Source organism: Rhineura floridana, chromosome 3 (genome assembly GCF_030035675.1).
Source record: "Rhineura floridana isolate rRhiFlo1 chromosome 3, rRhiFlo1.hap2, whole genome shotgun sequence".
Lineage (NCBI taxonomy): Eukaryota > Metazoa > Chordata > Lepidosauria > Squamata > Rhineuridae > Rhineura > Rhineura floridana.
The window spans coordinates 205,031,281-205,046,066 of record NC_084482.1 but is presented as its reverse complement, the minus strand read 5'-3'; the positions used below and the strand labels follow the sequence as shown (position 1 = coordinate 205,046,066).

Below are 14,786 nucleotides of genomic sequence, written 5' to 3'. Positions count from 1 at the left end.
TTTGACAAGTATTGGACTGAGGCACTTGCTGAGCACCCTAGATAGTTACTGTAAAAAAAGAACTACTGGTAATTAATTATGACAAATCTAAGGTTGTGGTTTTTACCAGGAAGAGGGTAAAGCACCAACAGCAGGTAAATAATCACCCAATCGAACAAGTAACAATCTATAGGTATTTAGGAGTGACATTTCACTCATCAGGAACATGGAGTCCTCAAGCAAAAAATGCCACTGCTAATGTGCAGAGGAGTACAAAGGCTCTCCTCTCCTTTTTCTACACTAAAGGGGGGCAGCATATTCCATCTGTCATTCAGGTGTTTATTGCTAAAGTTGTAGCTCAAATGCTGCATGGCTCACAACTATGTGCTTATGACAACTATGCCTCCTTTGAAACTGTGCAAACCAAATTTCTGAGATCAATACTTGGTATTTCTAAGCTGTGTCCCCAGTGCAATCATACAATTAGAGGCAGGGCTAATTTCAGTAGAGGCTCACATATGAATGTGCAAAATTAAAGTCCAGGTTAAAAATTATCTTCTCACTTGTGGGACTGGCTGCACTCATGCTAACCGATGCTTTCCGGTCAAAATGGAAAAAGACCCTAAATATGAAATTACTAAGTTTAGGGTTTTCTCACAGCACTATTCTAACGCTAGGTTACACCAAAGCAAAAATGAGCATTGTCCAGCGAATTCGGGATATTGAACTCCAAAATCATTTAAGTTTGGCAGCATCCCACCCTGATTTTGGAGATAACATAGGGGCATTTGTTTTTGTTATGTGCCTTCAAGTTGACTACAACTTATGGTGACCCTGTGAATCGGCGATCTCCAATGGCATCTGTCATGAACCACCCTGCTCAGATCTTGTCGTGCTGCATTTTGGATACTCTGTTCCGGTTCATTATTTGGTTAATCTGACCATTACTAAATTTAGAAAAGCATTCACACTAGCCAAGTTTAATGTCTTACCATCGGCACTTTTGGAAGGTAGATTCAAAAAAATCCCTTACTGTGAGCGAGTGAGACAGTGGGCCATGTTCTACTTTATTGTGTCTTTTATCGTGACCTTTGATTCTCTCATTACCCCGATTCTACCAAAAATTCCTGATAGAGATGATGCATTTTATCTGGAGTATCTTTTGTCTGACAGAAATCCTCAGGTCACAGTTAAAGTGGCCAGTTTTTGTGCAGCGGCCCTTATATGCCAGAGAGCAATGACAAATCAACATCACAGACAGGCTTTACCTTTTATCAGAATCTGTATAGTTTTGTGGATGTTTGAATTTTAATTATACCCTGTTGTTTTAAGGTTGTATATTTATATGCTGGTCTTTGACCATAATAAATGTATTATTATTATTAAAGCCTTTTTGTAAGTATTAGACTAGGCTAGCAGTCTTTGTTGTTTTTCCATTGCGATTGGACTCTCTCTGTTTTACCTTGCCCCTCTTGGGTGTGGATATTAAGGAACCATTTTGCTGCTGTAACTGTGCACCTCTTTTATTCTTTAATAAACTTCTCTTTGCCAGTGTGTGTTCATTTCAGGAGAAGGTCGGTTCTAAATCTGGTACCTTGGCCATTGACCACAGCTACTGTGTAAATTGGAGTGTTTGCCTAACGCTCCAGGACAAGGAGTGTCTCCTTGGCTCTTGCCCTTTGGAATTTCTGGCAAGTTTTCTGGGCTCTGAGTTTCCCTTTGGCTCAGGGTGGTTAACCAGTATAAAAGGGTGGTGGTAGCTATCTACCCTGCAGGACTGTTGTGAGCGTGCACAGCCTTGGCAGAGAAGGATATCTTGCCAGGGTAGGGAATTGGCTCCTGGGATGGTGAAAGGTGGGAGGAGGACCCCCGTCAGTCTTCACAGTAATCACTTAGAACCAGGTCACTGGATCTGGCCAATAGCCTATCATAGTCCAGCATGCTGTTTTCACAGGGGCCAACCAGGGGCCCCAATAGGAAGCCCACCAGCAAGACAGGAGCGCAAGAGTATTCGCCCCTCGTGATTCTCAGCAACTGGTATTCCAAGGTATACCGCCTCCATTGGCTTGTGTGCCACTTTTTTTGCCAAGGCTCCCATAAGAAAATTACAGCAAATACAAACTCAAAAGGACAATACAATAAATCAATAAAAATATGAAACAACAAAAACCTAGGCACACTGTAAATTACACTATCCGCATTCATGAGTTGTGTTAACTTTGGTCCTCCAGACGTTGCCAAACTAGGGTTGCCAGGTTCAGGGCCTGAGACTGATCCTGTATCTCACTTTGCTGACTTGCTCTTCTCCCAGTCTCAGGCCCTGAGTCTGGCAACCCTATGCCAAACCCAAGTCCAATAATCCCTGGTCATTGTCTGGGGCTGATGGGAGTTGTAGTTCAGCAACATCTAGAAGGCCCCACTCGTTTTTAAAGTGTTGTGCTATAAAAGTGCAATGTATTGTTGCACGCCTCTCCCAATCTCCGAGCTGTGAGATTTCCAGGGATCCCTGCGCTCCTCCAGGGTTTGGTTTCCTTTGGGAAGAAGGTCAGCGGAGACTGCAGTGTCTTTATGAAATATGGTTTATTTATTTACACACATTCCAACCTGAGCTCAAGGATGGAGGGGTTCCTGCATCAGCAGTCCAATAACCAGCTTTTCCATCTGGGTTGCAGGAGGCATCCCAAATGCCATGGTGCGGAGAGCCAGTCTCTGCCTGCCTTCCAGTTCCCAGCAATTCTCTAGACACACTAAAAATTACAAGCACAACTTCTGCTTGCTGCCAGGAGTGGGGGGGAGGCTCTCCTGCAGAGTTTAAATGACAAAAGGGGTCTTCCTGGCCCATTCACCATTGCTAGACAATTGATCGGCCCATTATCTTACCTGGCCAATCTATTTGGTTAATAAAAGCCTCATTTGACCAGCAGAGTTCCTCATTCCAAGGCACAGGATTCCAGATCTGAGGCTGGAAAGGTGACCCGCAGGAATCATCCATCCCAACCCCCATGCACATAACAGTATTTCTGGATAAAGCTGACCTCATGGGTACTACATCCAGCCTAATTTTTGTACTTACAAGAAAAATTCCTTGCCCCCCATCCCTCTGCTTTGTTATTTTTTTTATCCTGCCCTTTCTCCCAAAGAAGCCCTGCTTGATGAAGAGTTTATTTATTTATTATTTGTTTTATATCCCGCCCTTCCTCCCAGCAGGAGCCCAGGGCTCCGGTACAAAGCCTGCCACGCTGTTGTGACATTTTAGTCTGAGCCAAAACACAGTTCCCTGCCCTCAAGCAGCTTACAATTTCATATCTGCAGTGGGCAAGTATCTATGCTTTCCAACATCACCCTTATGGCTCCCCACGCCTTAGAGCATGAAGTCCTGTAGAGGGAGAGTCATTGCGTTAAATGCGACTTACTCCCTGGAAAACATGCACAGAAACTGCAGACCCGTTCAATCAAGCCACGCCCGTTTTGAGAAAAAAGTGAATTTGAAAAAGTATCAGATGAGGACAGAAATTAATGCAATTAATTTGCAAAAAAAAGAGAGGCGTGATTAATTAACGTACAGTAGTTTAGGTCAGGAAGCATAAGCAACCCACAACGCGCTCCTTTTTTCTCGTCCTTTCTTTAGGGTTGATCTTATTACACGAAGCGGGAAGCAGTGGCAGAATAGATTGCACCATTTCAGACTACGGGGGGAGATATTTTTTAAATCCTTTAAAGAAAAAAATCTCGCAAGTCGAAATATAGTACTGCAGAAAAAAAAGGTGGACTGGAATCTTTCTCACTGCTATGCTGGTTTCCTACTTTCAAGGACTGGTTTTATTTCATTTTTTTCTCATCTGAGGAGCTTTTTTTTAATGGTATGTCCCGCTGGCCAATCTGAAGTGGGACAGACCATTTTACCACCCCGGTCCAGGGGGGGGAGAAAAGAGGGAGAGACCAAGGCCTAAACCAGACTTCACCTGACGACTTCCTCAATAGCTAAACCAGCAAAGGGTGGATTCCTAGAAAGGAAAAAGGAGGGCTTTTCCTTCCCACCCCCACCATGGAAATCGTGTGAACGCGACTTCTTTTGAGCTACTACGCGTCTGCAAAAGGAGAGAGGAGAAAACAGAGAGAGAGAGAAGCTTTGGTGAGTTTCCTTGCAAAGAGGGTGCTGCATGGATTGGAAAGGAGCAGTGAGTGTGTTTGTGTATTATTGTTGTTTTCTACTTTCCTCTAAATATGCAACAACGATCTAGAGCGGCGGGGTTGCCTCTTTGCATTTTTGGGTGTCTTGGAAGCGCGCGCTCCAACCGTAGACTTATTAAAAAGGCTAGACTGAGAAGCCCATTTGTCCGCAGAGGAGACTTCGCAGTCGCTTGCGAAGCCATTTTGTTTCCGCGGAAGTCAGAGCTTTGCCTAGGAGAAAACAGATAGAGAATACAGATAGAGAATACATATGTAGGATTGAACAGAGTTATGGTTTGGTGGGCAGGGGGGAAGGTACGAATAAGACAGGTGTTTTTTCTAACTTAGGTCTTATTTCTTATGGGAAATGTTTTTTTAAAATATATATGTGTATACGTGTTGGTTTTGAACGATTGCCCAACTAATTGCAAATTTAGCGGTAGGCTACAGCGGAAGGGCCATAGGGGATGGCTTGGATGCAGTCGGTCCCAGGAGGCCTTGGCATTTCCAGGTAGGGCTGGGAAAGACCCCTACGTGAAATCCTGCAGACCTGCTGCCAGTCAGTGTGGACAATACTGAGCTGTGCGTGTTGAACTAGATGGACTCAGTACAGTATAAAGCAGTTTCATAGGTTCCAAATGAAACTTTCATCACTATCCCCGTTGTAGCAGGCTGGGGCTCGGGCAGCAGGGAAGTGTGGCTCACAGCAACCCTGCTGGGCAGCCCAGGTGCACAAACAGGACAGGGTTCTGATACCTTTAACAGTTATCTAGAAAAGGGGATTGCCATCTTCTACACTGCCCACTTCTAATAGTGGGGGGATTAAGAGAACGGTTTACACCAACCTTGCAGCAGAGTTCTCTGCTGTTATACTCTTGGACAACAATCCTGTACCCACTTACCTGAGAGTAACATTCCATTGAGCTCTGTGGGACTGACTTCTGTGTAGACATGTATAGGATTGTCCCTGTTGCTGCGGGTTGTGAGGGGTCGTGAGGAGTGTACAACAACCTGCGAGTAGTCTAACATTAATGTTGGAGGGGTGCCTGTGAGGGGGGTCACGGAAATGGTTTACAGTAGGAGTGCAGTGGAGTCTGTCTCACCCATATTGCGGGAAGGGAAGGAGTATATGACAACCCTGCAGTGTTGCCCAGTGATGGTAAGCAGTCTCCTGGGTTGTAAACAGAAATGATTAAATGGAAATGAAGTCACAGGAGTGGGGGTTGTGAAGCTGATCACATCACTGCTCTTGGGTGAGGGGATGATTAACTTTTTCTTTGTGTGTATGTGTTGGGGGGGCATTTTTGCAATCAAAATTGCGACACCTGCCCTCCCACCCAGGGGAGTCACCTATTTTTACCTTGGAGGAGCCAATTTTAATTGGAAAATAAACAAACAAAAACAGTTTTGGGGGAAGGCAGAGGGAGTAATCACTAACACTTTTGCTATCACACACTGCATCTCTCTCTCTCTCTCTCTCTCTCTCTCTCTCTCTCTCTCTCTCTCTCTCTCTCTCTCTCTCTCTCTCTGTAGTTTGAGCTTCAGTGATTGTTTCATACTTTTAAAGCAGCCATTACCAAGGTGCCCTCCAGATGGGCCACAACTCACATGGCCCCAACCAGCACAGCCTGGGAGTTATGGTCCAGAGGGTACCAGGTGGCGAAGTCTTGTTTGAAAATATTGTAGTACAAGTTGTTACTGCCTCCTTCCACTCCCTGAAACTGATCTATTTCTGTCAATGGTTCATTAGGATTCTTCGCCTTCCCCCCCCCAAAAAAAACATGCAGAACACCTACTGAAATTTCCCCCTCCAACCCTCTGTACAAATCCAGTGCAGAATTACCCACAGAAGCCTTGTGCTCTATTCATATGCACGCAGACTGCACTGGACTCCACCTACCGACCCCCAGCAAGATGTAACATGAAAATTTCAGGTCAAACCATAAGCTGAGCAACATGCACCATTCTACAATTTTATGTCTATAGCTCCACCTATCTCTGTTTACTAGGGACAGCCACTATGACAATTTGCTCTTCCTGCTTCTGCTTTCTTGGCAGAAGTCAGGCCCCTGAACTAAGAAGGATGCAAACTTAGAATAAGCACCCACAAGATTGCCCCTTTCCTGAGTACCTATGAGGGGCATCTCATTCAAACACGCACACATATAGGAATTTTCAGCTATTTCCATGATATTAACTCCCATCTGCTGAGCTTTCTTGGGCTGCAATCCAATACACATCTACTCAGAAGTAGACTCCATTGGGTTCAATGGGACTTACTCCCAGGTAAGCACGTATTGGATTGCAGCCTTCGTTATTAAACCTGAATCACCCTAATGAAGGAATGGTCAGCCTGCAAGCCTAACAATGGGGATACTGGTTTATTGATACTTGTAGATGGTATAGCAAGGGTTCCCAAACTGTGGTCTGCAGCACGTTTGTGAAAAAGACTTGCACAATTTGAATTCTATAGAATTCTGTGGAATTAAAATGGTAAAACAATAAACTACAATTGGGGGGGGGAGGGAAGGAAGCAATAAAAATAAAAATTTAAAATTATCAATACAAATTATCAAGACGATACCATACTACTAATAGAAACCAGTAATGATTTGAAATGAATGCTGATGAAAGTTAAAGAAAGCACAAAAGCAGGACTACAGCTGAATGTCAAGAAGACTAAAGTAATGACAACAGAAGATTTATGTAACTTTGAAGTTGACAACGAGGACTTTGAACTTGTCAAGGATTATCAATACCTTGGCAGAGTCATTAACTGAGTGGCTGAGTGGGGCTGATGGGAGCTGGAGCTCCAACAACATCTGGAGGGCTGCCAGCTCCTCCCCTCCATATATATATGATTTGTTCAAAATGCTTACAAGCTGTAGCATGTGAGCCTTACCACAACCCTCTAAGGTAGGTCAGTGTTTATTATTCCCCCGTATTGGGAGGGGTGCGACGAGGCTGAGACATTATGGTTCCCAAAGGCCACCGAGTGAGTTCAGGGGAGGGGCAAGATTTGAACCAGGGGCTTCCTGAATAGTTGCTCAGAGTTAGCTGCTATGGTTCGCTGGGTCCTTTGGACTTCCTGGCTGACCTCAAAGGGCTTTAACTATGGCAAGCTCTGCACAGGATTGCTTTGCAAGACTCACTGTGAGCCAGGAAGGCCCTGCTTCAAATCTCTCCTCTACTGCCATTCTCTTGGATTCAGCCCCCAGTCTGTAAAATGGGCGTAACAGTACCAATCTACCTTACAAAGCTGTTGTCCTGTGTTGTGACTCACAGTCCAAACAGTGAAGACTGACTGATTCTAAAGTTGTTGCGAGGATTACTGGGATAATGTCTGTGAAGTGCTTTGAATGCTGCAATCTAGAGGTGGGGAAACTCAGGCTCGGGCCCAAATGCGACCCTCCAGGTCTCTCTGTCTGGTCCCTGGACTCTCTCTGGGCTGTACCCCGTCCCCACAGGCCATACGCCTCACCAGTCCTGCTTCACACCTTCCTTGGGGTTTTTTGCCTGACTAGAATGTCCCCTTGACCCCTGATCATGCCTCTTGCTTGCCTAGGTAGAGAGGGGCGTGTGACTGTATGTAGAAACTAGCCTGCTGTGAAAAGATAAAATCGACACTGGTTGCTCCTCCTGCTTTTTACAAGTGGCATGTGGCCCTTGGGAGGTTGTCCAGAAAGGAATGTGGCCCTCGTGCTGAAAAAGATTCCGCACTTCTGTTGTAGATCTCTATAAATGCTAAGTATTGTTATTACTCTACCCACAGACCAGAGTTTGAATCCCCACATAGCCATGAAGCTCACTGGGTGACCTTGGGCCAGTCACTGCCTCTCAGCCTCATGAAAACCCTATTCATAGGCAGAGCTTGGAAAAGTTACTTTTTTAAACTACAACTCCCATCAGCCCCAGCCAGCTTGACCACTGGATTGGGCTGATGGGAGTCGTAGTTCAAAAAAGTAACTTTTCCAAGCTCTGTTCATAGGGTCGCCATAAGTTGGAATCATTTACATTTTTTACCCACAGTGATGCACTGAGGTGTGAAAAAGCACATCTGGCTTAATGCCCCTTCTGTCTTCTCTCTTCCAGGGCCTGGCAGGAGGCGTCCCCCTCATTCCTTGCACTTGAAGTTCCCTCTAAAGGGTTAAAGCCACCAACTCCAGATTCCTAGAGAGCTGTCTAGGAAGCGAAGATGTGAACTGTCAAAGTCCTAGACAGTCATTGACAAAGCTCCCATATACCCCTTTACCATAGCGAACACATTTCCAACTGAAAAAAACCACCGTGTTTGAGGTGGGCTGAGCATCACCCCGGATCTGGCGTGCTTCCTGTAAGGTGGACGAGTGGAACAAAGGCTCTACTTTGCTTTTTTTTTTTAGGTTAGATCTGGCTTTTTTTTTTTTTACCTGTACCCTCTTAACAACTGGAGTTAACCCAGAGGAGTAAACTTGCAATCCACCACGGAAGGAATCCACACGCAACTATGGCGAGCTGTTGCTCGGTACCCAACTGCAACAACCGCCGTTGGCGTGGCGCTCACGTCACGTTTCACAGGTAAGCGGTCAACAGGCTGGGCCACCTGGAAGGAATTGTGGTGGTAGGAAGCAATTACTGAGAAATCCCTCCCTGTTCTCTGCAAAATAGTGCAATTGTGTGACGCTCTAGAGCAGAATTGGGGAACCTCAGCGTAGGCACCTGCCTTAATGTCAATTCTAGAGTGTAGATGCTGCCACGCTGAAAGATCAGTTTCTTAAAACTGCAGAACACATATTGCGTGGCATGTAAAAAAGTGCCAGTTCTGCAGATCCAAAGTGGCATATATGGGATCAGGCAGTCCTTCCAAGGAAACTGTGCATAAGAAGGAGGTATTGGCAGGCAAAAACAGCCCAATGGGAAATGGGCATGCTTGGTGGCCATGGAATGCTGACCGGCTAGAACAGAGGAAGCGGCCTTATACCAAGTCAGACCATTGGTCCATCTGGCTCAGTACTGTCTACACTGACTGGCAGAGGCTCCCCAAGGTTTCAGGCAGGGTTCTCTCTCAGCCCTACCTAGTGATACTGGGGACTGGACCTGGAACCATCTGCCTGTAAAGCAGATGCTCTGAGCTGTGGCCCTTCCCCAAAGGCTGTTTACCCAAAGCCCATTCATCAGAGTTACTGGTGCAGCGGAGTAGAGCAGCGTGCCTGGAATCCTAAACAAAGCATTCCATGCTGCAACATTTTGTCGCAGGGCTCACTTGTATCTCTGCAAATTGTATGCCAAATTCAAGGCGCTACTATTAGTATATACAGTATACTAACTGCTTATGGCCAGTTTACTGGAAAGATCACCTTACCCCATATATGCCCACTCAGCCACTTCGCTCTGTAGAACTGGCACTCTTAAAAGTGCCACACAGTGTTTGTTCTGCACTTGTAAGGAATCAATCTTTTAGTGTGGCAACCCCTGCTCTATGGAACTCCCTGCCCATTGACATTAGGCAAATAACACACTTTTCAGCGCCTCCTAAAAACTTTTTTATTTAGGCAAGCCTACACAGATATGTTAAGAAGACATGTATATGTATTTTTTGTATATAAGAACTTTTTTTTATTTTGTTTTTTTAGAAAAAGTCATCTGGTCTTGAACTTCTGACTCTTGTTATCAATAATTTTAATGCATATTTTATGTAAACTGTTTAGAGGTTTTTACAAATAAGAGGTATACAAATTCTCTTAAATAAAAATAAATAAATGTACTGGGGACAGCCACCAGTGGAGAGCTGTTGCCTTCTTGCCATGCTTGTGAGCTTCCCCAAAGCATTTGGCTGACCATTGCAGGGGGATAGGATGCTAAACTAAGCCCCATCTGCAATATACATTTAAAGCAGTATCATACAACTTTCAACAGTCATGGCTTCCCCCCCAAAAATTCTGGAAACTGTAGTTTGCTAAGGGTGCTGAGAGCTGTTATGAGAGACCTCTATTCCCTTCATAGACCTTCAATTCCCAGAGTGGTTTAATAAATCAATCCCTCCTCCCAGGGAACTCTGGGAATTGTAGCTCTGTGAGGAAAATAGGGGTCTCTTAACAACTCTCAGCACCCTTAACAAACTACAGTTTCCAGGATTCTTGGGGAGGGGGAAGCAATGACTGATTTATTTATTTATTTATTTATTTATTTGCCTGCTGTTCTCCATTAAGCCTCAGGGTGTGGTACAGAAATTTAAATACAGTATTAAAAACCATTAAAACAAACACATTACATTCACAGGATTAGGGTGAATGATACTGTTTTAAATGTACAGTGCAACTGTGGCCCAGATTTACCCTTGGACTGATTCATTTTTTCCTAGTAGAAAACCCATCCTTTCCATAACTGACTATGTGAGCATCCACTTTTTAAAAACCAAAACAATTGTTGCAGGTTTCCTCTTACAAAAGAAGACCAGTTAAAAAAGTGGCTGGTAAACATTGGGCGTCAGAACTTCGCTCCCTCTTACAATGACGTGGTGTGTTCAGAACACTTTAGAAAAACAGATTTTTGGGGCAATGTGGCTTCTGGGCGACGGGACCTAAAACCTGGAGCAATCCCGACTGTGTTTCGTCAACCGAGAAAGGTAAACCTGAACAATCAATCCCTTCATCACCCAATCCTTTATAGACATACAATTTCAAGAGTGGTTTAATAAATCAGTCCCCTCTTCCCAGGGAAGTCTGAGAATTGTAGCTCTGTGAGCAGAATAGGGATCTCCTAACAACTATCAGAGCCTTTAACAAACTACAGTTCCCAGGATTCTTTGGGGGAATCTATGACTGTTGAAAGTGGCATAAGTGTGCTTTAAATGTGTAGTGCAGATGGGGCCTGAGAGTCAAAGGTCCATTTCTGCAGTGGGTGTCTATGGATTGTGAGGAAAGGAGGATCTGAGATTTGTGAGGTGAAATGGCCAAGGAGGAAGAAATGAGCATAGCAAGGGGGAGAAGGAGAGTAAGTCTCCAGAGGACCAGATTGGGTCAAAAACAGAAGATAGGAGAATGAGGGGGAGAGAGTGAGGGTTTTGCCAGCTGATGGGCTTGCCAGGGGAGGGAAAGAAAAGAGAGATGTAATAATACCTGCCCTTATTTCTGTGAGGCTGGGGTTTGGAGTGTTGGGGGTGAAGGTGTCTCTTCAGCAACAAAGGGATAAGGAAAAGAAGGGGCGGGTGCATAGGAAATCCACAGAAACGTTCCTAGGTAGAGAGAGGTGGTCACTTGGGCATCCAAAAGATTCATAGAGTCATGGAATAGTAAAGTTCAAAGGAGCCTATAAGGCCATCAAGTCCAATCCCCTGCTCAGCGCAGATTCCTCACCTCTAAGGCAAGAGTTCCTAAACTGTGGTCCATGGACCACCAGTAGTCCACAAGCTTCATTCAGGTGGTCCACAGCATGTCCACATTAAATCTCCACACTGATTTTAATATTTGATTGCTTCTTTTGTTCCTTATATTGTATTTTATGTTATTGTATTACAATTTGTAGTCTATGGATTGCAAAAACAATACAAGAAATAAGAGAAGCAATAAAATATAATTAAAAATCATACAGCATCTAGCACAGTGCATTACAATTGCTATAACAGGCAGAAAAATCATGAAGTGGTCCCCCAAGACCATCAGCAATTCTCACGTGGTCTGTGAGGAGAAGAGTTTGGAAACCACTTGTTGGCAACTTTAAAGTTACATAAATCTACTCAAAGATAAAAAAGCTTCACCACTTACGCTCAAGTTGGTACTGAAATTTAAATGATCATATTTTGGTTTAACCCTTCCAGAAGGATTCTGATGCTCTTTTGATTGTTTTAAATTTACAAATGATAAGGAAGATGGCAGGACTACAGCTGAACGTCAAAAAGACTAAAGTAATGACAACAGAAGATTTATGCAACTTTATAGTTGACAATGGGGACATTGAACTTGTCAAGTATTATCAATACCTGGGCACAGTCATTAACCAACATGGAGACAATAGTCAAGAAATCAGAAGGCGGCTAGGACTGGGAAGGGCAGCTATGAGAGAACTAGAAAAGGTCCTCAAATGCAAAGATGCATCACTGCACACCAAAGTCAGGATCATTCAGACCATGGTATTCCTGATCTCTATGTATGTGAAAGTTGGACAGTGAAAAAAGCAGATAAGAGGAAGATCAACTCATTTGAAATGTGGTGTTGTAGGAGTAGGGTTGCCAGGTCCATGGCCTGAGACTGATCCTGTATCTTTAGGAGAAGAGAAAGTCAGCCAAGTGCAGGTGTTCTTGCAACTCTGTAATGGGAAAACCCACAAGGTGGAATTCTCCCTTCCCCCTCCACAACTTTTAAAGATACAGGAGACCTCTTGGAGGCCTGACCTGCAACCAAGAGGTCTCCTGTATCTTTAAAAGTTGTGCAGGAGGGAGGGAGAATTCCACCTTGTGGGTTTTCCCATTACAGAGTTGCAAGAACACCTGCACTTGGCTGACTTTCTCTTCTCCTAAAGATACAGGATCAGTCTCAGGCCAAGAACCTGGCAACCCTATGTAGGAGAGCTTTGCAGATACCATGGACTGTGAAAAAGACAAATAATTTGGTGTTAGAACAAATTAAACAAGAACTATCCCTAGAAGCTAAAATGATGAAACTGAGGTTATCATACTTTGGACACATAATGAGAAGACATGATTCACTAGAAAAGACAATAATGCTAGAATAACAGAAGGGAGTAAAAAAAGAGGAAGGCCAAGCAAGAGATGGATTGATTCCATAAAGGAAGCCACAGACCTGAACTTAAATGATCTGAATGGGGTGGTTCATGACAGATGCTATTGGAGGTCACTGATTCATAGGATCGCCATAAGTTGAAATTGACTTGAAGGCACGTAACAACAACAGGGAGGATGGCAGAGTTTTACAGTAAAGGGAACAATCAATGGATTTACCAGGAGGTGCTGCAAATCTGCTTGCTCAAATGTGTGTGCCTGGCTTCCTATAATGGAATCTGTCTTGAGGCCTCTCCAGGCCAAAATCAAAGCTCCCTTCCTCTGTTGCAGACCACCATAGAAAAATTGGTGTGTTTTGTGGGTGGGTGTTTTAGGGATACTTCATAACAGGTCTACAAAAAAGAAATCAATCTTTTAGTGTGGAACTACATTTTGGAACTTCTTGCCTATTGACAACAGCCTTCACTGTGCTTTTTTCAGCACCTGTTTAAAACATTATTGTTTAAGCATTCTTACCCAGACATGTAGAAAGTTCATATGTGTTTTAATCTCTTTTTAGCTTACTGTTGATTTTAATAATTATTTTTGAATGTTTTTAATACTTGTTTTTAAGTGTCTTTTATTGATGTTTTATTCTTTGTGCAAACCACTTAGGTTTTATTACAATCGAGCAGCAGATAAAAAAAATTGTTGAATAAAATAGATTAAAAAACTACATTTTTACTTTCCTTCTGCAGGGCACCAAAAAGGGGCTTGCTAAAAAGAGATGGTGCCATGTCTGGTCTAAGCCCCCTGATCCTGAACCAAGAAGTCCAGTGGCGGTTGGTGATAGTGATGTAGAAGCATCATCCTCCAAGAGTGACATTGTCATACTGGAACATTCCTACTCAGCACCAGTGAGCCCAGGTAAAGACACCACGTCAATGCCATGAAGGTTCATAATAAATGACGGACATCTGTAAAGGATATTGTGCCTTAAGCTGGGTAGTGTTAAGCAGACCGGTGCTGTGAGAGGCAGGGGGAAGGGGAGAGAATGGATCAAAGCCCATTGTTTTTTCCTGTGAAGACTCTGGAACAACCCCAGTGCCCTTGTATCCTTCTGAAATTAGGGCCACATTCACACCATACATTTATTTCACCCTTATTCCACTTTAAACAGTCATGGCTACTCCCAAAGAATCCTGGGAAAGGTTGTTGGTGAAGGGTGCTGAGAGTTGTTAGGAGATTCCTATTAGTTGTTGGGAGATCCTATTCTCCTCACAGAGCTACAGTTCCCAAATAGTTTAATAGTCAGTCCCTCTTCCCAGAATTATAGCTTTGTGAGGAGAATAGGAGTCCCTAACAACTCTCAGTGCCCTTCACAAACTACACTTCCCAGGATGCTTTTGGGGAAGCCATGACTGTTTAAAGTGGAATGACAGTGGAATAAATGTATGGTATGAACGTGGCCTAAAACAAAGTACATGTAACTTGGCCCTTCCCATATCTAGTGCCCTCCAGATGTTGTGGGCCAGCTGGGGCTGCTGGGAGTTGAAGTCCTCAACATCTGGAGGGCACCAGATTAGATAAGTCTGAGGCACAGTGTCATGGAGGGCCACATTTGACCCCCAGGCCTGTGCAGTTCCCCACCATTGTTCTATATGGATTTTATACTGGTGCTGTGCTAGGTTTATGGTGTGTGTGTTGTTTGCTGGTTTATGTTGCTTTTATGCTCTTTCGATACGGTTTTAATATCCATTGTGCTATTTAATTTTTGTCTATTTTATGATTTTGTAAACCATCCAGAGGGAAGGGCTGTAGCTCAACATGCAGAGCATCTGCTTTGCATGCAGATCCGCATGTTTAGTCCCTGGCATCTGTAGGTAGGCATCTGTAGGCATCTGTTGATCCCAAGCTATGGTCTGAAGGCACATGAGGCCAG

At 44.0% G+C, this 14,786-nt stretch overlaps 1 protein-coding gene across 8 annotated transcripts in view; it reads left to right on the top strand.

Moving 5' to 3' along the window:
• The first annotated feature begins 3,844 nt into the window (after positions 1 to 3,844).
• The window catches only part of LOC133381209 (zinc finger protein 585A-like), a 28,286-nt gene continuing 17,344 nt past the window's right edge, over positions 3,845 to 14,786 (top strand). For 3 of the 8 annotated variants that reach the window (XM_061619963.1, XM_061619960.1, XM_061619962.1), the window contains exons 1-4: positions 3,845 to 4,111; positions 8,242 to 8,706; positions 10,561 to 10,753; positions 13,603 to 13,771. In XM_061619963.1, coding sequence (XP_061475947.1) covers positions 8,636 to 8,706; positions 10,561 to 10,753; positions 13,603 to 13,771 — 433 coding nt within the window. In that variant the 5' untranslated portion in view covers positions 3,845 to 4,111; positions 8,242 to 8,635. Of the gene's footprint in view, positions 4,112 to 4,138; positions 4,158 to 4,408; positions 4,661 to 4,707; positions 5,309 to 6,687; positions 7,066 to 8,241; positions 8,707 to 10,560; positions 10,754 to 13,602; positions 13,772 to 14,786 lie in introns of those variants that run through there. The other 5 variants (XM_061619955.1, XM_061619959.1, XM_061619957.1 and 2 more) reach the window with 5 other exon arrangements.